Raw genomic sequence first — 22,369 nt, 5'->3', positions numbered from 1 at the left:
AGGCTGACATGATAAAGTTCTTGGAATTTCTAAATATGTTCTCGTAATTAAATTTCACAAGCTCCTACTCCAAATTCCATGCCACTTTCCTTGATGTTGACCTCATCCTCACCAAAGATCAGCTATACTCTTCTATTCACATTAAAAATACTAACAAATAACAGTTCTTACATTTTGACAGTTGCCTTCCTTTCCATGTCAAACATTTTCTTCCATACAGCCTTGGCATTTGAAGCTAATGTTCTTGTTCAGATGCAGACTCTTTACACCAGTACACCACCTCAGCCTTCACTGGACATAATTACCCCCCAGCCCAGTTCAAAATCGGATTTTCCAGCCCATCACATCCTATCCTGAAAAAAAACTAAGGAGTACATCTCTTGTCACTCAGTATTATCCTGGTCTTGAATGTATTAATCAGCTTCTTCAAGACTCAGACATCCTAAAATTTTGCCCTGAAATGAGGTCCATTCTGTGTAACATATCGCCTACAACACCTAGAGTAGGTTTACGTTACCCTCCCATCTCCACAACATCCTTGTCCAACACCATGCTCTTTCTGCACTCATATCCCTATCCTATGGCTACTATCCTGTCATCATCCCTGTAGCAAGATTTGCCATATGCACCCTCCTACCAATACCTCTGCCAGCCCTGTAACAGGCAAAACACATATTATCAAAGGGAGAGCCACCTGTGAAACAACACGTCATCTACCAGCTGTTCAGCCTTTTACATTGTCATGACTTGCACCAAGTGATCAGTTAGGATGGATGGGAATAGGCAGAGGGTGTATACTGGCAACATACAGTATCCTGTCTCAGAGCATCCTCTACAACATGATAGTTGGGACAGTGGTGCCTGTTTCACTACACATGCCATCTTTATTCTTACTTTGGACACCAGGTTCTCAGAACTCCTCAGCTGGGATCTGACATTACAACATGTCCTTGGTTCTCGCCACCCACCTAGGCTTAATATATGTTAGTTCCTTTAGTCTCAGCATTTATTCACAGTAACTATTGATTTCTTCAGTGCCTTTTAGTTTTATATGTCTTTCATTTTCTTACCTGTCTATTTCCACCCCCCCCCTTTCCCTCACTCCTCCCCCCCCCCCCCCCCCCCACCGCCTCCACCCACCTCTATCTCATAAAATGCAGATAGCTTTCTGCTCTTATTAACTTGTGCACAATGTTTTGGGAATAATGTCTGTCTTCCACCTTTGAGCTCTCAGGTTTTTGAAATTTTATCTGGTACAGTCCCCAACAATCATTCTTTCCTTCTCAGCCCATCTGGTAAGTCTTTCCTGACTGAGGGTTCTGGGTGACTTTTCCAAACTCTCTCCATTTCCTAAACCTCAGCAGTCTTATTCCTTCACTCCTCTTCCTTTCCCTTCAAACCTTCTGCTAGAAGAAGGAGCCACCGACTCTGAAAGCATGGAAATTAAAATACCTTTATATGTGTGCTATCCTGCCACTACTCGGTGAGTAGATTTTTTATCTGTTCAATTACATTATATTTTCTTAATGCTGTCTGTTGATCAATGTTTTTCTTTTTTTAATTTTGAAATTGGTTCAGAGGCTATTCGATGTCCATCACATGGTTGAAATATGACTTCCACAACACTGAGAAAGATTGGCAGTTGGTATCACAATGTCACTTCTATTTTGGGAGATGCACAAAATTTGTGTAGGTGGCCACCCCTAAGAGAGAGAGAGAGAGAGAGAGAGAGAGAGAGAGAGAGAGAGATGAGGCTTGTTCCCCCACCCTGTTCTTCTCTGCTTGGTTGGTTTAAACTTTTGTTTGTTTATGCTCATGGCAGATTGCCACATTATTGTCCTCAAACTCAACTGTGTTTTAAAGCTTCTAGCTTACACTGAGTGTTGTGTTCATTGTTATCCATTTTACATTGTTTTCTTTACTATTATGTATTATTTACTTCGTTTGGACTATGATGAAATTGGCTGCACGGATAGTGATAAAAGATGAATGAATAAACTGAAACTGAATTGTTATTAACCATTTTAAAAGTATTTGGCGAATTTAAAAATATAGCTATTGTTGACAGTTTACTGTCCATCAGATTTAGAGAACTATTTAACCACTCATATATTGTTTAATATGTTGATTTTGCCTTTCTCAACCCAAGTTTATACGGCTGCATATCTGTCATAAATGGAAATCTGTGAGGACTTTCAGCATTATTAACCATTTTAAAAGTATTTGGCGAATTTAAAAATATAGCTATTGTTGACAGTTTACCGTCCATCAGATTTAGAGAACTATTTAACCACTCATATATTGTTTAATATGTTGATTTTGCCTTTCTCAACCCAAGTTTATACGGCTGCATATCTGTCATAAATGGAAATCTGTGAGGACTTTCAGCATTGTTTTCATGTGAGATTTTTTGACACCAACATAAAATGTGATGCTAGTTGTTTTGACTGTACTGGCATTCTCACTGTCAGTATACAATCTTGGAAGAAAGAGTATCTAATCTTGAAAGTTTGTGTGGGTTCGTTGATTGCACAGTAAGGGTTAGGACAATATTGACATTCAGTTTACAGTAGTAAGGCTATAATTATGTCAGAAGACCAGATACAGTTAACCCTGCTAAATCAGTTTAAACAGTCAGGAGGCTATGTAAACAACAGTATTATAGAAAGGATAGATTACTGCTCACTATAAAGATGACACATTGAGTCGCTGACAGGCATACTGAAAAGCTTTCACCAGTAGCTTTCTTCAGAAAAGAAAAATGCACACAGATGCATACAGGCAAACATATCTCACACACATGGCACAGTTGTTCACCATCTCCAGCTGCTCCAGTGACACTCTGGCCAGAGTGGCCAGAGAAAGTGGTCATGTGTGTTGAGATGTGCTACCTTGTGTGAATTAACATGCCAGCTTGTTTCATACATTATCTATCAGGGAGACATCTGTGTATCTTGCTGGCCACAGGAGTACTTCATCATCACACAAGACAGTCAATAGAGACATGTTCCTTGTGTGGATGAGCATTTTCCTGTTGAAAAATGAGGGGTAACACAGGATGATGCAGGACACACACGATGCATCTCTGTGCTGTCAGAGTTCCTTCAGTCATTGCCAGCCATGACCTGAAGTCATAGCCAGTAGCTCCCCATACCGTGACATGAGGAATAATGCTGCTGTGCCTGTACAAACCATTGAAAGTTGGGGCCTCTCCCCAGGTCACCACCATGTTCACTGATGATGGTTATCAGGAATAGTGCAGAACCATCATTCTTCACCAAACTCAATGCAATGCCCATCCATGCTTTCCATTCATAGTGCCATTCCAAACACAGCTGTTTACATTGTAGTGTTAGCAGTAGCCTGTGTGGGGCACACTTCAGTTACTGCTGGTCTCCAAACAATGGCGTGGGATGGCACAGAATGTTGCAGGGAGCCCGTTACTTGTTCTCTGATGGCAGGAATAGATGTGAAGGTGTTACAATGTGCTTGTTGCATAATACAGCCATTCACCATTGTGGTGGACAGACGTGTTCAACTGAAACTTTGACAATGATTATGGCTGCCGTTATGTCTCCATGCAGTCCAACATTGTGCCACTGTCATATTAGACTCCTCCACAAATCTGAATATTGGACAATTTGACCAGTTGATCAAATGAAGATCCTCAATGAAGCGCCTTTCAACTCTGCTAGGCACTGATAATGCTGTCTCACATGAGTATGTGGCATCTCCATGCCCTGCATAGTCAACACTCAATGTCTGAAGCTGTTCACATCCCTTATACACCCAATCAAGTCTGTTAACAACACTAAACATGAACAACACTAATGCACTCTACGTGTTGCATACAATTGCAATTCTAGTCACTTACATGCCTGCTGATGGTGTGCGTGTGTGTGTGTGTGTGTGTGTGTGTGTGTGTGTGTGTGTGAAGTTACATTGACATCCAGCCATGTCTTCTGGCTGCTTCACTTTTTTTTTGTCAGTTGTGTATTTTCATATTTTCACTACCTTCACATGGCGCATGTAAACACCAAGTTTCTATCAATAGTTCCTCTTCTCAAACTTTTAAAATGTGCTGATGATCTGTCTCAATAATGATCTGAATGGTGACACACTCCCTACAACTGACACCCCCACCCCCTCGACACCTTCTTCATTGCTCACATGTTCCTTTTACTTCATTATTCAATAGCTCTCAATGTTCAGATTGTGTGTTGTGTAAACTCATATCTCAGTGTATATGTTACATGTAATAATTATTTTGCCTGTTACTGAGGCCATTAAAAGTGTCTTATAGATCTACAACAACAATATTATGAAAAGAATAAATTACTATTCTCTGTAAAGATGAGACATTGAGTTGCAGACAGGCACAATAGAAAGACAGTTACACATTTGGCTTCCAGCTGAAGCCTTCTTCAGCAAAGGAAAAACACACACATTCATTCATACAAACAAGGAGACCTCATGCACACATGACTGCCATCTTCAACAGATCAGTCTGAAATTCAAATGTCATGTAGAATGCAAGCAGCAATCTAGAGGGGTTGGAGAGGGGGAATGAATAGCAGGGTAAGGGTGGGGGTTGTGGTGGGGGGTGGGGGGTGGGGGGGAGAAAAGAGCACTATCTGGTGGAGTGTGCAGGGACTAGACTGCCTACAGATGCAGTCTTGGGAGACTATTTGGCACAGAGGTGGGGGTCGGGAGGAAACAAAGAGCAGAAAAGGAGCAGGAAGAAGAAAGTGCATTGGCAGAGTGCTTCACACAAAGAGGTTGAGGGGATGAAAACAGGGCGGAAGTGACTGTACAGAGAGGGCAGAAACTGTTGGCTGAAGGGTGTGGGGACAGTGGGTTACCACAGGTTGAGCCCAGGATAACTTCTGAAGTGGAGAATGTTTTGGAAGGTTAACTCCCATCTGCACAGTTCAGAAAAGCTGGTGGTGGAGGAGAGGATCCAGATGGCCTGGGTTGTGAAGCAGCCATGGAAATCAAATGTGTTAAGTTCACAGCATGTTGTGAGACAGGGTGGTCTACTTTGCTGTTGACCACAGTTTGGAAGTGGATGTTCATCTTGCTGAACACTTGATTGGTAGTCATACCAATATAAAAAAAAGACTGTGCAATGATTGCAGCAGTTTTGGTACACGACTTGGTTGCTTTCACAAGTGGCCTGGCCTTTTATGGTGTAGGAAAAGCCTGTGACAGGACCGGAATAGGAAATGCTGGGTGGGAGGGTTGGGCAGGTCTTGTGTGTTGTCTTCCACTGGAATATGATCCTTACGGCAAGTGACATAGGGATGGTCTAGAAAATTGTGGAGGTTGGGCAGGTGACAAAACTCCACTTTAATAGGGATGGAAAGGATCTTGGGCAGGTGACAAAACTCCACTTTAATAGGGATGGAAAGGATCTTGGGCTGGATGTTCCTCATTTTAGGGCGTGATAGGTAATTGAAGCCTTGTAGATCTATTTTTCAGATATAGTGCTGCCATTCTGGAACAAAATTCTTGTCATCTAGGCTGTTCGGTGCATGCTCTCAGTTGGCGCTGATGTCCTGGCGAGAACTGCACTGGATGAGACAGCACTGCATCTCTCTGCACGCACTGAGTCAGTGGAGACTTTCAAGTTTCTCCAGGAGTCAGGAATTCCGGTGGATGCCCTGGACATTCGTGGCAGGACTGTCCTCCACCATGCAGCTCAGTATGGATATCCAAACATGGTGGAATGTATCCTGCAAGGGGGATGGCTGCCTGTTGACTGTCAAGACAAGAATGGACAAACACCACTGATGTTGACAGCAGACTTCCCAAGGAATGAGGTACATGGTTATCTTTAGTCAAGTTATCATTATATGTAACAGTTAAAAGATATTTCTATTTTATGTTAACTGTGTTACCTGTTTTATGGTGCACTTTCACATACTACTTGATACCACTCTATTGCTTCCCATCCTTTGCTATCCTAGTAATTGATCCAAGGACAGCTTAGATATACCATTTTGGATATACTATGTAATACCACTGAATAAACACTATTAAATATACTGAACTTTCTTTGATTTATTATATATTTTCTTAAGAGCACATACAATAACCGTTCATCACAAAACAGTGTCCCAAAGTTCTCAGTCCTTATATATAGATATCACATTGTATTCTGAGTTCATTACTTGATTCATATCTATTCCACCACATTAGTAGCCCCCCCCCCCCCTATTTTTGGGAAAGCTGAAGAAGGCAGGGGGCTGACAAAGTCGACACACAGTCTCTCAGAAGGGGTGGGAAAATCAGAAATAGGAGCAGCCATATGTCTACTAGTTTTGCATGTTTGGCATTTGATGCATTCCCTCACTCAACTGTTGCAACACTTTGGTAACCCAGGCCAGATGATTTTTTCTGTTATTAAACGCACAGTCACTCTTACCCCTGAGAGAGCCAAAGAGTTAAATGAATTATAAATTATTTGATGCCACTTTTCAGGGATAAATGAATGTATTTTTAATCCAGAAACATCACACCAAATATCATTTGCAAAACTGTCCAGGGATAGGCATTGCCCGTTGATTCTGGATGCAGCTGATATTGGAGGAAGAGCGGGTCTCTGTCCTGATCTGCAGCCATTTTTACCCAATCAATAACAGTAATCGTTGCACAATTGTGGGACAGACAGTCTGCTATCACATTGTCCTGCCCCTAAATATGCTGAATACCTGTAAAAAATTGAACTATGAAATCAGCCTGGCATGCCTGTCATGGAGAATTTAGCTCTGTGACATTTTTGAAAATGGAAGTTAATGGTTTGTGGTCAGTATTTATAATAAAAGTCTAGTCTTCAGGCCAATGACAAAAATATTTTATAGCAAGACAAATGACTAGCAGCTGTCTGTCAAAAGCTCTCCAAGACTGTTGCCATTTTGACGAATTTTTAGAGAATAAAGCCAGAAGTTCCCATGCTTGAGAAGTATGCTGCTGCACTACAGTGCACATGGTAATTTGACAAGCATCAGCAGAAGAGCAATGGAAGCTTAAGCTGTGGGGTAAACTAGCAAAGAAACCTGAGCAAGTTTTGATTTTGTCCTTGACAGCTTTAAGTACCCTATAATTCTAAGAAATATTTCTCTTGCCTGAAGTGTTCTTTCCTTATAGCAAGATGTTAAGAGATTCTTTACTTCAGCCAGCATGGGAAAGTGTATGTGATCATAATTTAATGAGCCTAAGAAATGGCAGTCATTGGAAAGTCTCAGGGTGAGGCATTTTTTTGAATATTCGTAACCTTATCAAGGCCAATGGCCTTGCCATAGTGGTAACAAGAGTTCCCATCAGATGACCAAAGTTAAGTACTGTCGGGCTGGGCTAGCACTTGGATGGGTGACCATCCGGTCTACCGAGTGCTATTGGCAAGTGGGTTGCACTCAGCCTGTGTGAGGCAAACTGAAGAGCTACTTGATTGAGAATAGTCGCTCAGGGTCTCGTAAACTGACATACAGCCAGGAGAGCAGTGTGCTAACCACATGCTCCTCCATATCTGCATCCAGTGATGCCTGTGGGCTGAGGATGACATGTTGGCCAGTCGGTACCATTGAGCCTTCCAAGGCATCTTCAGACGGAGTTTAGTTAAATCTTATCAGGCATAGGAGAAACACGTTTGCTAGACACCTTTTAGCTTAAGACAGGAACCTCTTTCTTCATGAAAATACACTTGTCAACATTATTGATCCTCCAACCACTGCATGTATATATTTCAAATGGTCCTCATGTGTAGCAGAGAAAATTAATATGTCATTGACAAAACAAAAAGCAGATGCAAAATCCTGAAGAACGTTGTGCATGAACTGTTGCCACGGTTGGGCTGTATTATACAGTCCAAAAGGGAAAACATTGTGTTCAAATAACCCAAAAAGTGTAGTAATAGCTGTCTTAATTTTGTCTTTGGAAGCCATAGGAACCTGTGCAAAAGCCTTAGCACAGTAATGAACATTGAAAAAATGTCCACCCTGCAAGTTACTGGTAGAATCGGAGACATTAGGGGACAGTGTACCTGTCAGGGATGTATGAGAGCTCAAAGGTTTGTAATCCCCACATATGCTCCAGTTTTCATCTCTTTTTTTTTAATCATCTGTAAGGGAGAAGACCAAGTACTCTTAGAATGAGAAACAGAACCATCACTAATCATCCTGTCAAATGCTTGCTAGGCAGCATGCAGCTTTTCTGGAGACAGGCAACAAGTGATCTACTAAGCACTGGCAGTCCTAGCGTAGTGTTGATATGATGCCTCTTTGTTGTGATTGTTGAAATGGTAAGTGCTGGAAAATCCTTCACTAATAGCTGGCCGAGATCATTGTCTGCCATCCAGGTGGTCTCAGGTGAGGGACATGGGGATGCCAGGTCTTCGATCTGCATGGCAGCCACTTCATGTATGCGTTGTAATTGACAGCATGCCCAGTTCAAGGCCATAAGCACCTGCTTCACCTGATCTCGCAAGTGCTGATTTCACTCTTGTAGATAGGTCATCGCATCGTTTTCTTCATGCCACATTTCTAAACATTTCTCAATTTGAGCTGTAAGTGTGGTGCACTGGGCATTCAGCTCTGAAATTTGTGTCATGGCACATGCAGGAGAAAAGGATGTCTTGTTGCATAATGCACATGTGTGCATTCCACAAGCGGACATGTGTAGCTCTGAGATGCATTGCACTGTCATGGGAAATGTGGTTGATTCAGAAATTTGTGTGGTCCATGGCATGGACATCATGCCAATCATGGCCCAATGAGGTAGGGAGTTGAGCACATGGATGTCCTTTCATAAGACACTTATTTACCAAGTCTTGTACCAGAGAAAAAGGACCCAAGAATCAGCACCTATAATAGGTCCAGAAACATTGGCAACAATCATACTCCAAGTAGGTGAAAAATCATTCTCCACTGCCAATGTTAACACTTGTTTACCAAAGGTTTTCATTGGTTAATTATTAGCTGCTGTTAAAATAGGCATTTTAATAACTTGTTTAAAAGCACTTGCAGTTAGAGGAATAACACTAATTCAGTATCAATCAAGAACACAGCTTGTGATAACTTGTCCTCGATGAACAGTCTTGCAGAAACAGCAACATCAGTAACTGTGGCATTTGAGCAGTAATGTACATGCTGTAAATGAGATCAATGAGCAGGTATGCCTATTGGCACTCGTTGGTCAAGTTTGGGTACAAGCAAAGTTTGGTACATTACTTTACTGCTGTTCCAAAACACTGATGATATCAACACCAGCTGTGAATATATCGAATTTTTTTTCTTACCTTAGGAGTAGACTCAGAATTCTGTCTGTTTAACTTGGCATTTAGACGTGCAAGTTCGTTCATCAAACTCGCCACAGATGACTCTGTCAGTGTCTTCTGTAACAGGGATGTATCTGCATGGCCCATAGCATTCATGCATGGTTTGGGGCTGCCATTCACAACCTCTTTAATGGTGCCACATTTGTTACTGTCAACACTTTCAGCTGCAGTTGTAGTTGCATCAGCTTTCTTAGCCAGTTTGTCAACAGACTGATCAGTAAAAGCTGACAGAACTGCCTTGACATTATGTGGGAGCCTGCGCTTCTGAAAGATATTTAACGAAGCGTCAGCCAGCAGTTTGTTATCTGTATGCATGTAAAGTGCTTGAAGAATTTCAGATGGTGTTACACACGTGAAAACAAAGCATTGGAGCACTGTCTCTTTGAACACATGAAAAGACTGCAAGTGCAGAATATTATTGACCTGCTCAATTGCATCAAGATCCTTTTGTGAAATGGCCAAGGAAAACTGGTCTGAGTCTGACATGAGGACTTACAACATAAAAATAGCATCAACCTGGGTAAGCCATAATTGTGCACTTGTAGGACAAAAAACAGGCAACTTGATGTTAAAATACCTATTGGGGTCATAGAACTGGTGAAACAATGTTGCCAGATGTGGCTGTGGATGAAGATGCTGACTTCATGACAGCATTTTTTATAGTATCCATTATGCCTCTCTGAAGACATAAAATACGCAACAAACTCACTCAGTATCGGGATCACCACTTTAGGTATCCTATGTAATACCACTGAATGTTGTTGTTGTTGCAGTCTTCAGTCCTGAGACTGGTTTGATGCAGCTCTCCATGCTACCCTATCCTGTGCAAGCCTCTTCACCTCCCAGTACTTACTGCCTCCTACATCCTTCTGAATCTGCTTAGTGTATTCATCTCTTGGTCCCCCTCTATGATTTTTACCCTCCACGCTGCCCTCCAATGCCAAATTTGTGATCCCTTGATGCCTCAGAACATGTCCTACCAACCGGTCTCTTCTTCTTGTCAAGTTGTGCCACAAACTCCTCTTCTCCCCAATTCTATTCAATACCTCCTCATTAGTTATGTGATCTACCCGCCTAATCTTCAGCATTCTTCTGTAGCACCATATTTCGAAAGCATCTATTCTCTTCTTGTCCAAACTATTTATCGTCCATGTTTCTCTTCCATACATGGCTACGCTCCATACAAATACGTTCAGAAATGACTTCCTGACACTTAAATCTATACTCGATGTTAACAAATTTCTCTTCTTCACGAATGCTTTCCTTGCCATTGCCAGTCTACATTTTATATCTTCTCTACTTCGACCATCATCAGTTATTTTGCTCCCCAAATAACAAAACTCCTTTACTACTTTAAGTGTCTCATTTCCTAATCTAATTCCCTCAGCATCACCCGACTTAATTCGACTACATTCCATTATCCTCGATGTTCATCTTATATCATCCTTTCAAGACACTGTCCATTCCGTTCAACTGCTCTTCCGAGCCTTTTGCTGTATCTGACAGAATTACAATGTCATCGGCGAACCTCAAAGTTTTTATTTCTTCTCCATAGATTTTAATACCTACTCTGATTTTTTCTTTTGTTTTTCTTTACTGGTTGCTCAATATACAGATTGAATAACATCGGGGAGAGGCTACAACCCTGTCTCACTCCCTTCCCAACCACTGCTTCCCTTTCATCTCCCTCGACTCTTATAACTGCCATCTGGTTTCTGTACAAATTGTAAGTAGCCTTTCGCTCCCTGTATTTTATCCCTGCCACCTTTAGAATTTGAAAGAGAGTATTCCAGTCAGCATTGTCAAAAGCTTCCTCTATGTCTACAAATGCTAGGAACATAGGTTTGCTTTCCTTAATCTTTCTTCTAAGATAAGTCGTAAGGTCAGTATTGGCTCACATGTTCCAATATTTCTATGGAATCCAAACTGATCTTCCCCAAAGTCAGCTTCTACCAGTTTTTCCATTTGTCTGTAAAGAATTCATGTTAGTATTTTGACCACAGAATAAACATTATTACATATACTGTACTTTCCTCAGTTTAATATATACTTTTTTCAGAGCACATAAAATAACCATACATCACAAAACAGTATCCCAAAGAACTCAGTCCTTATACATAGATATCACATTTTATTGTAAGTTCATAACTTGATTCAAATTGATTCTGCCACACCTTTCTGAATTTCAGCTAGTTGATGAGCTTGTCTTATCTTAATTAATGCAGTAGTACTCACCTAGTAGGAGCCATTGAGTGGCAGGCAGACACATTTCAGGAGACAGCTAGAGATGTCGTATTGTAACCACTGTTAAATCCAGTTCCCAAAGTGGGGTAGTTAATGAAGTACAAACTCAGCACCAATAACATATTTATCTGAAACACCAACATACAGAGACAGCTATACTGAATGGAGAGTGTTTTTCTTTATACAAACACTGATGATTCCTGGATATGCTAATATTACAGACATAGGAAATTAGAGAACTTTCCAGATATAATAAATACTTGTATGCTGATCAGATTTACTGGTAACAAATCGAGCAGCTTACCTTTGAATTGCTTCAACGTCTTCTTTCAATCTAACATGGTGTGGACCCCAAACCCTCAGGCAGTACTCAATAATAGGTCGCACTAGTGTCCTGTGTGGGGTCTCCTTTGCAGATGAACCACACTTTCCTAAAATTCTCCCAATAAACCAAAGTTGACCATTTGCCTTCCCTACCACAATGCTCACATTCCCATTCCATTTTGTATCACTTTGCAATGTTGTGCCTAAATATTTAAACAATGTGCCTGTGTCAAGGTGGACACTACTAATGATGTATCCAAATGTTGCGGGTTTGTTTCTCCCCCTCATCCAAATTAACTTATATTTTTCTACATTTAGAGCCAGCTGCTGTTCATCACACCAACTAGAAATTTTGTCTAGGTCACCTTGTATCAATCTTCAGTCAGTTACCTTTGACACTTTCCTGTACACCACAGCATCATCAGTGAACAACTGCAGATTGCTGCCTATCCTGTCTACCAGATCATATATGTATATAGAAAATAGCAGCGGTCCTACTACACTTCCATGGGGCACTCCTGATGTTACACCTGCCTCTTATGAACACTTGCTATTGAGGACAACATACTGTGCTCTTTTACTTAAGAAGTCTTCAAGCCAGTTGCATATCTGGAAGTCTATTCCATATGCACATACCTTCGTTAGCAGTCTGCAATCTAGATTCCATGCCAAATGCTTTTCGGATGTCTAGCGACATGGACTCAGCCTGTTGCCCTTCATCCATAGTTCGCAGAATATCATGTGAGAAAAGAGCAAGCTGGGTTTTGCATGAGCGATGGTTTCTAAAGCCTTGCTAATTCATGGACATGAGCTTTTTGGTCTATAGGAAATTGATTACATTTGAACTCAGAATATGCTCTAGAATTCTTTAGCAAACCAATATTAAGGACATTGGTCTGTAGTTTTTTGGGAATGTTCTTTTAATCTTCTTATACACAGGTGTCACCTGAGCTTTTTTCCAGTCACTTGACACTTTGTGCTGGTTGAGAGATTCACAATAAATGCAAACTAAGTATGAGGCCAATGGCATAGAGTACTCTTTGTAAAACCAAATTGGGAAGCCATCCAGACCTGATGACTTATTTGTTTTTAACTCTTTCAGTTGTTTCTCTATGCCAGGGATGCTTATTACTATGCCATGCATACAGGACTCTGTGGAATGCCCAAATGATGGCATGTTTGTATGTTTCTCCTGCATGAACAATTTCTTAACTGTGTAATTTAAAACTTCAGCTTTCCTTTTGCTCTCTTATACTGACAAACCAGACTGGTCAACAAGTGACTGAATGGAAGCCTTAGACCCAATTAGCAATTTTACATATGGTCAGAATTTGTTCAGGTTCTCTGCCAGATCTTTAGCCAAGGTGTGACAATGGTAACTGTTGTATCCTTTGCTCATAGATCTTTTCACAGATGCACGAATCTCTACTACCTTTACCTGTTGTCATTTGTGTGTCCTCTTTTGAACCAAGAGTGCTACATCCTTTGCTTCCTCAGCATTTTCTGAATTTTGTTATTAAAACACAGTGGGTCTTTTCTGTCCTTTATCCATTTAGAAGCAACATACTTGTCCAGGGCATGATTTACAATCTTGCCCATAGTTCCTCTATGGTTATCATTCTGGAATGAAATGATTGCAGTTCATTGTCTAAGTGAGATGCTAACAACAGTTGTGATGAGTATGCGGTGGACACTCATATCTTCCAAAACGGGAACAGCCATGCTTACAGGGCTGCACATATATATTCCTGATTTGAGGAGCACTCTGGTTTCCTACTGCACCTTCACTGGCCTGTTAAATCACTCAGTCTTAATCCCATATGAAGACTCTGGTTGATACCAAGGATCTTTTCCCATTTTGAGCCAGAACAATATTGTTGGCCTCATGGGCAGTAATAATAGTAAAATGCTCTGACTGTGAGTGTACATTTTTTGTGCTTGATCTTGGAATTTCCACTTTTGATATCCGGTAACTACATGTGTCTATCATTTGGTGATATCGATAAACTGTATATAGCTTCTAGGTGTGTCTCTGTTAATGTTTACCACTGTATCATCCAAAGTACCTTAGAGAGCTGCAGAGTATTTCTCTGTTTCTTGGTTCTTGAGATTTAGGCATAGACCATTAGTCATATGGAAAGATATGAAGATTATCCACAGAAGATTAAAGTATGTTGCTGGTTATTATTCACTATCTCAATTTAATGCAAAATTTCTAATGTTCTTGTTAGCAGTTTATTGATGAATAGTTTATTCACTGCAGACTTGCACCTCCTTGCAGATTTTAAATAGACATTATCTCCTCATCCCTATTATTATTCAAATTAGTATTAATCCAAAGGTATCTGAGGGCTCTTGGCTTCTTAAACAGCATGCTTCCGATGTCCAGTGTTCCCTCTGCTTCTTCTACATCATCCCTAAGTTATTACACTACATTCCATTTTCTCTTCATTTTTGTCTCACTTGTTAACGTTCTATCAGTTGTTTTTAGGTTGTCTCCCTCATCTACTATAAGGACAGTATTGTCAGCAGAGGCTAACAGTTTTAGCTCGTAATGTATGCTCACACCTCTAACAATCAATGTTGTCTTTTTTAGTGCCTTCTTCAATAACAGGCTAAACAGACTGGGGAAGATGGTAGTGTGCTCACTTTACACCAATTTCCACCATAAAAATTCAGGTTACCTGCCTTAATACTCACTTTAAATGGACAGTGACACTGAGCAATTAGAAAAAGGAAATTACCACAGTTTCAAATAAAATGCTAAGCAAGTTTCTGAACCATTGCCTGAGCATGGAAGATTCAGAAAAAAATCAGAAATAAATGGACTATACAATAAACTGGGTGTGACAGCAGAAATAAGGAACAGAATAATTTAATGGTAGGAACATATACTGAGAAGGGATGGTAAAAAGAGTGCTATAAGAAAACCCCAAGGAAGAGACATCTCGGCAGGCCCAAGGCGGTTGCCATATTACATATACAGCAGAAAAAGAAAGACAAGAAGGTAAAGTCTACATGGACACAGCTTTTATGTCTTATATTGTCACTGAATGTATTTGGGTATCATCTGAGAGAGATTTTGCTAAAATGTCACAAATGATACTTAGAGGGAAATGTAATTGGAAATAGATGTAGTAATTCAGTTACATCTGAAGCAGCCCCTACAAAGTGTGCAGTTATCTACTTTATGCAATATCTTTGATGGTGACTTCTGTTTAATAAATAACCACCTCTGCAGCCAAGATCGCTGACACATACCTGCGCTGTGTGAGTTGATGTGGGAGTATACATATACCAGCATGAAGTTTCACCCTCTCTTTTAGTCTCACAAAACAAATGTGACACCAGAAAGCACACACATCCATTATAATCACCTAAGCTCAAAATATACACTTAAGGCAAAACCTTCAGATGCCATTAGGGAAAGGGCCAGTGTACATGGCAGAGGAAGCCCCTTTACAATTAGACAGCCGAATCTACTCCCACTCCCAAGGGTCTCCCTGCCAACAGTACCATCCAGCTCTTTCTTTATTTTTGTAAGTGATTACTTTATTTGCTATTGTAACTATGGACTACCTTTCTCAGCTGAGTTTATGGTCTTCTTTTCAGAAAGATAGAGTCACACATAGCCACTGGTTTGCCGGTTTAAGAATGAACAAGGTAAGCATAAGAAAGCACTGAAAATTTTTAATTATAGTTTTGAAGAGTGATGGACTGCAGATCTAGAGTTCTGTGTTCAAAACTGCATGGTTTCCATTAGGTTGCAACTAAGTGTTAGGCTGTTTCCTGAAAGCCATATGCTGATGCTACCAACTATTTGTCAGCTAGATCATTTACATTCCATTCCATGTCTTTCACAATAACACTTGCATCATAGCCGAAGAACAAAATTGTTGAACCATCTGCCCTGTTTAGTGTCAGATCGTTTATGTATACATTGAGAAAAGCAACAGACCCAGAAGACAATCCTGTGGAGCCCTACTTTTGATGGCTCTACTCCAACTGAAATCTCTTCTCTGTTTTTTGACACTGGAGTACAGGCTTCTGCTTCCTACATACCGTATTTACTCGAATCTAAGCCGCGCTCGAATCTAAGCTGTACCTGAAAAATTAGACTCGAAATCAAGGAAAAAAATTTTTCCCGAATCTAAGCCGCACCTGAAATTTGAGACTCGAAATTCAAGGGGAGAGAAAAGTTTTAGGCCGCGCCTCCAAATCGAAACACAGTTAGTCCATTGTGATATGAGACACAATTTAGGTCGAATGAATGACGATACAGATACAGTAGTTTGGTTCGAGTCGTAAGCTTAGCATTGAAGCTTTACCAAGTAGCCATTGCTATGCGTCAGGCGCTCCGTCTGTTTTTATACGGGTACCCTTCGTTTCGCACATGCTTCGTCTGGTTTGAATTGATTGCTTATTTTTCTTTGATCTAATAAGTGCCATTCTCTTTGTTATAGGTATTTACGTCACTCTAAGCTGAAAATGTATTACTGTACTGTGTTACGCATTGTTTGTCGCATTCTGGTAATGTGTGTTCACGACTTGTCGCCGCTTGCTTTGGTGTGCGCTGCCACCGCTTACAATTTTAAAAAAAGAGAGGAATCATCTCATTAGAGAAACAATGGCAAGAGACTGTTATTTGTTGTTATTTACACTGCTGCTTTCTTTGATAATGATCAACAAGAACTAAATAATAAACTGCATATGATAGAAGATGTTCTGAACGAGAATTTAGCGAAAATTTTTCTCTGTTGAAAATCTTTGCAGACGCCGCTTTAGTACATTACTATCTGCACAGAAATTAGAGTCATCTTAGATTTAAAAATCTACTCAATTGCCGTCCTTCATTTCTGACTGTATCACTATTAGGCATAAGAATAATACGAATATAAACATGACATGATATGTGTATTCTTCTGCGTTTGCTGTTGTCTCACTCTAGTTTCGTAGTTTATTAGGCAGACAGGATTTAAATGAGATAGCAGCAAAGACGAAAGAATACATGGCAAAATGTTTATATTGGTATTACTCTTATGGTGAAGAGAATACTGCATGTTATTCACAATTCATAAAAGTTCCCATTAGCAACCATCTCTTCTCACAGGTAGGAAAAAATTCAGAACGTATATTGACAAACATTGCAAACAGTCTTGCCAATTGGATTTTCGTAGTACATTGAAAAGCTGCTACATTTGAAGGTGAACAATACGGAATTTGTATTTACTTCATTGAATAATGTATGAAAATGCAGTGGTCGAAATTCGGGGCGGAGAAAAAGGCTCGTCTTCCACCTTTTTTTTTAATTTATTTACTTACGCAGAGAATTTGGCGCCAGAATTTACCTTTGTGCCTGCAAAGCATGCCTGTGTAACGCTACATATATTCGACGGCAGAAGTTAGTTGTGGCGTCACCTACCAACATATTTCAGAACTTCCGCTTACTTTGCACTCGATTCTAAGCCGCAGGCGGTTTCTTGGATTACAAAAACCGGAAAAAAGTGCGACTTAGATTCGAGTAAATATGGTACATATAGAAAGTGAACCATCATTGAACTCTTCCCCTAATCCCCCACAAAGTTCACAATAATCCAGAATTCTTGCATAGTCTGTATTACCAATGCATTAGTTAAATCAAAGAAAATCTCTGCTGTCCTCAGTTCTTTCTGTAGCCCTGCTAACACATCATGCACAAAATAATAAATTCCTTTTTCTGTGGATACTCCTTCCTTGAAGCCAAGCTCAGAGCCTGGCAGCAAATAATTGTTACTGACCTGTGCCACTGCTCCCTTATACACTGTTTTTTCAGTATCTTTGGAAAACACCGGTAACAAAGAAATTTGATAGTAGTTGCCTGTGTTATCTCTTTCACCCATTTTATAATGTGGTTTCACTAGCATGTCTGTCAATGTGCCAGGAAGATGATCACACATAAAAGAAATGTTCCACAAAAATACAAGGAAAAACATAGATTGCTACTCATCGTAAAGTTGACACTCTGAGTTGTAGACAGGCATAACAAAAAGACTGTTACACATTTAGCTTTTGGCCAAAGCCTTCTTCAGGGTAGGAAAGACACACACATTTGTTCATACTAGCAAGTGCAGCTCAAGCACACATGACTGCCATCTCCAGCAGTGTTTGGACTGGAATGTGTTAATCATGTGAACAAAAGCAGGTATCTAAATACTGAGCTAAAATATGGGCACTGTTCTTGATAACCCTAAAAGATATTTCATCATATCTGTTAGATGCCTTACCCTTTCGATCAGTACAGTTTATTTATTTACATGTTAACAATGTACATTTTATGGACTTATTCCAATATTTATAAAAAAATGTAGACACACAGTACAATTTTTCAGCCAAGGCTGGGTACAATAAAGCTTCTTATACTTAAGTTATTATTTATTTATTGATTTATGTATTTGTCCATATACTGTTTCTGCACTAGTACCGTTGCAAAGAATTCTTTCTACATGGCTCATTTTTGCTAGTTTTGAATTTAGGGATGTGATTTGCGTGCTCCATTTAAGATTTTCCTGGATATGACAGCACTAATGTTTTGATTATCTATACATATTACGGGTTGTGCCACGTTTTTATTTTGATCTGTGTGGAAATTCATGAGTAATGGTACCTTTTTTTGGGAGATTAATTATTAGCCTGTTTCTGGTAAACCATTCAGCCACTTCTTTTGTAATATCTTTTGCAGATGCAGTAAGATTTTCTTCTTTCTTTCCTTCAATCAATAGACTGGTGTCATCTGCAAACAGTACTGGTTCAGAATCTCTAACGTGTGATGGGAAATCGTCAATTTATGCCAAAAAAAGAAAGAGACCTAAAATAGATCCCTGTGGAACACCACGACTTAGTCCACATGGTTCTGAATGGTGTACCTGGAGTTCATTTCCTTCCATGTACTTAATCTCAGTTACCTGAGAGCAATATTCCAAATATGATTTAATCCACTGATTTGGCACACCTCTTACACCATACCATTCAAGCCTTCTTAGGAGCACAGACTGATCAATCACATCAAAAGCTTTTGTTAGGTCAAGAATAAACCTGAGATTTTTCTGTGGTTGTCCACTGCATTTAAGACATGGTTTATCAGGTTGAAAGTGGCTGTTTCAGTTGCTTGCTGTGGTCTGACACCATGTTGACATGCAGAAATAATATTATTCTTGTCAAAGAATGTAGTTACTTGTGAAAGGAACACTTTTTTCAATAATTTTCAAAAGCCCTGACAGTAGTGACACAGGCCTATAGCTACCCCTACATTGCTAGGTACCCAATACATTGCTAGTTACCCATACATTGCTGGTCACCTTTTTTGTATAGGGGCATTACTTTTCCCATTTTCAGTTGCTGTGGGAAGACACCACACAAAAAGGAAAAATTGCATGTGTCTAATAAAGGAGAGAGTATGTGTCTTGCTGTTATTTTTATAATATAATCTGGAATATCATCAATACCAGTCAGATAATTACTCTTCTGTGAATTAATGGTATTTAGGGGCTTTGTTGGTCCTATGAGACTGAGGAACATGGATATATTATTTATTTCAATGGATGAAAGTTCTTTCACTGCTGTATTAAGTGGATTATCAAATTTATCCTCCACTAATTTTTCCACAATAGTTGCTTAATAAGAATTGAAGCTGTTTGCAACATACGATTTCACAATATTTTTGCGAGTTGTCTTCTTCCCCGTAAGATCCTGCACAGTTTTCCACATGGAGTTAGTTTTATTGGATGACTTCATAATATATTTTTTATTTTCTTTAATTTTTGCCTCTTTTATGACATGTTTCAAAACAAGCTTGTATTTTTTGAAATAACTAAGAAATCCTGGACTGCTGTCAGTTTTTGACTGCAGAAAAAGTTCCTGCTTCCTTTTACAAGATACTCTATTGCCTGATGTAATCCAGTTTTTGAATCTATCTGTGCATCTGGAAATCACTTTCATTTGTGGAAAAGCTATGTCAAAGTTATGCTTGAAAATGTTACAAAAACTTTCCATCTTTTCATTGGTAATAAAGGAATCGCATACTTCTCTCGAATATTGTTCACTGATTAGATGTTGGAAGTATTCAATATTTTTCTGACTGTAACTCCTTTTATGGATAATATTTTGTACACTGGTCGAAATGTGATTTACAGTTATGGTTAGTAATTGTGGAAGGTGGTACTATAGCCAGTATCAGAGTTTTCTGATGTACACTTGTCCATGTTTACACATACCTGATCAAGGAGAGTGACACAAGTTTTTGTTACATGTGTTGGAGAGCTGACAGTCAGACAGAGATGGTAGGCTTTTATAATATTTAATAAGTTTTCCCTGTGAGGGCTATGGCTCAGAAAGCCAGTATTAAAATCTCCACATAGTGCCACTGTTTTCTCAGTTGTCTTGAGTTTGCCTAAAGCAAGGTCCACTTTTTTGAAAAAAAAAAAAAAAAAAAAAAAAAAAAAAAAGAAGAAAGCACTTACGTTGCTTACAGGAGATTTATATACACATAAAATAATAGTTCTTTTAGACATCAACTCAACAGCTGTGATTTCAAAGTCTCTTTCATAATCTAGTTTTCAAACAGATGCTATACTCTTATAAGCTGCATTTTGTTTTACATTCTATTCTACAAAAGCTGTTTGCATGGTTAAAATGCAATATTTTTAAGTAGTTTGCAAACAGAGGCTATACTCTTATAATCTACATTTTCTTTTACGTATGTACAAGTTCCCCCATGTTTTGATTCTATTCTACAAAAGCAGTTTGCAAGGTTAAAATACAATATTTTTAAGTATTGAAAATACTCATTTTGTAAACAATGTTAACAAAACATAAAACTGAAACATCTTTCCATTCACTATTGAGGAATATATGTATTTCACCAACTTTGTTTGTTAACGACAATCTTTAGTGTGTATTTGCAATTTAGTTCTGCATCACTTTTTTTGATACAGTACACTTCCCTAAAAATGTCTTTCATCCTTTTTAAAAGACATTGCATCTTTCTTTATGACCCATTTGTCCAAAACACTTTGGACTGCTTCTATACTATGCCTGTTGTGACTCAAATTTGCTAAATGACAGATTTCTTCAAACAAAAATTGTTTCCCACTGTGATTTAAATGAAGGCCATGGCTGGTATGCATGATCTGTCTAGCATGCTTACATTTATTAAGTTCACATATGGAAATTTTTTGGTTATTACACACCTATCTCTTTGTTTACTCTTCCTATTAATTTATTTGTGGCATCAACAGGTCATATCGACCATGAACAACATAATCTTTGGGACTCAGATTGCTTATCTGAGCCACCATGTTAATTCAGTCTGTTCTTATACCTTGTACTGTGTGCATGTGTAGATCATGGCGAAATACATATATGTGCAGATATTAATGGGGACAGTTTAGTCCTTATACCAATAATTGTATCCTGTTCCCATACTGGTGATCCCGAAGTTTCTACATCTTCTGTGACTTCCGTGCCGGGTGTTGTAAACCAACAGGTTATGCACACACCGCCATGGCCACCTCGCCCAACACTTTGTTCGAAGATTTGGAAGCCCAACAATGATTGCCAGACATCTTTATTCCTTTTTGAATGTCCAGTTCTACATTAATTCACAGTGATTTGTGATCTCCAGCCACGTTAACTTCAAACTTTGTCACTCTACAACGGTAACACAAACAGTGGACTCAGGTTTTGTGTCACCGGACTGTGCTCACCAACATGTGAAATGTGAAGTGAATAATATTCAGAACTGTGTACCTACCAATCGATCGTATAATGTTCAAAGTGATCTATATTCGCACATGTACATTGACTCTCAACGGGCCCCAACAACAGTTACTGTCGTGCCGAGTGCAGCACCGCCATTATTGCTAAATGCACCTGGCCACTATCAACTGTAACTTGTTCTGGTTTTGCCTCATTGGCAAACTAATTAAGAACATTTTAGAGCACACAATTCTCCGTGCTCATTTAAGAAGAACCACACCCCGCCTTCTGCAACACCCCCCTCCCCCCTTCCCACTGCACTTGTAGGGGGCCCGGGTTCCAGCTGCTCACCTCTCCCACAGGGTGGGTCAACTCAAATCAGTGCTTGTAGCCTACAGCCCAGTTTATGGGACCCCAATGCCTACTGCGCAACCGCTCATTCCCATAGTACTGACCGTGTTGGTGGGTCAATTCAAATCAGTGCCCGTAGCCTACAGCCCAGTTTATGGGACGCCAATGCCTACTGCACAACCGCTCATTCCCATGGTACTGACTGTGTTAGCTACATTGTGTTTTCACAACACATCAAGGACAATGCAACCCACCTTTGCTATGGACGTTTTCACCAGATACACACCTATGCCTACTGGACCGGCTTGCTGTATAGCCTCTCCCGTCATGGGCCAGCCAGTTTTTCAAGAGACACCAAAGTCGCCTTTGTCCCCTCCCTCAGGT

The 22,369-nt window shown here is 39.7% G+C and overlaps 1 protein-coding gene across 1 annotated transcript in view; it reads left to right on the top strand.

Annotated features, from left to right (window-relative positions):
* The window catches only part of LOC126475425 (serine/threonine-protein phosphatase 6 regulatory ankyrin repeat subunit B-like), a 355,304-nt gene that overhangs the window by 73,362 nt on the left and 259,573 nt on the right, over window positions 1–22,369 (top strand). The window contains exons 4-5 of the mRNA XM_050103270.1: window positions 5,523–5,822; window positions 15,515–15,565. Coding sequence (XP_049959227.1) covers window positions 5,523–5,822; window positions 15,515–15,565 — 351 coding nt within the window. The remainder of the gene's footprint in view (window positions 1–5,522; window positions 5,823–15,514; window positions 15,566–22,369) is intronic.

This window comes from Schistocerca serialis, chromosome 4, assembly GCF_023864345.2.
Source record: "Schistocerca serialis cubense isolate TAMUIC-IGC-003099 chromosome 4, iqSchSeri2.2, whole genome shotgun sequence".
In the NCBI taxonomy this organism is placed as follows: Eukaryota; Metazoa; Arthropoda; class Insecta; order Orthoptera; family Acrididae; genus Schistocerca; species Schistocerca serialis.
The sequence above is the reverse complement of the archived record's forward strand: the minus strand, read 5'-3'. Positions and strand labels throughout refer to the sequence as shown.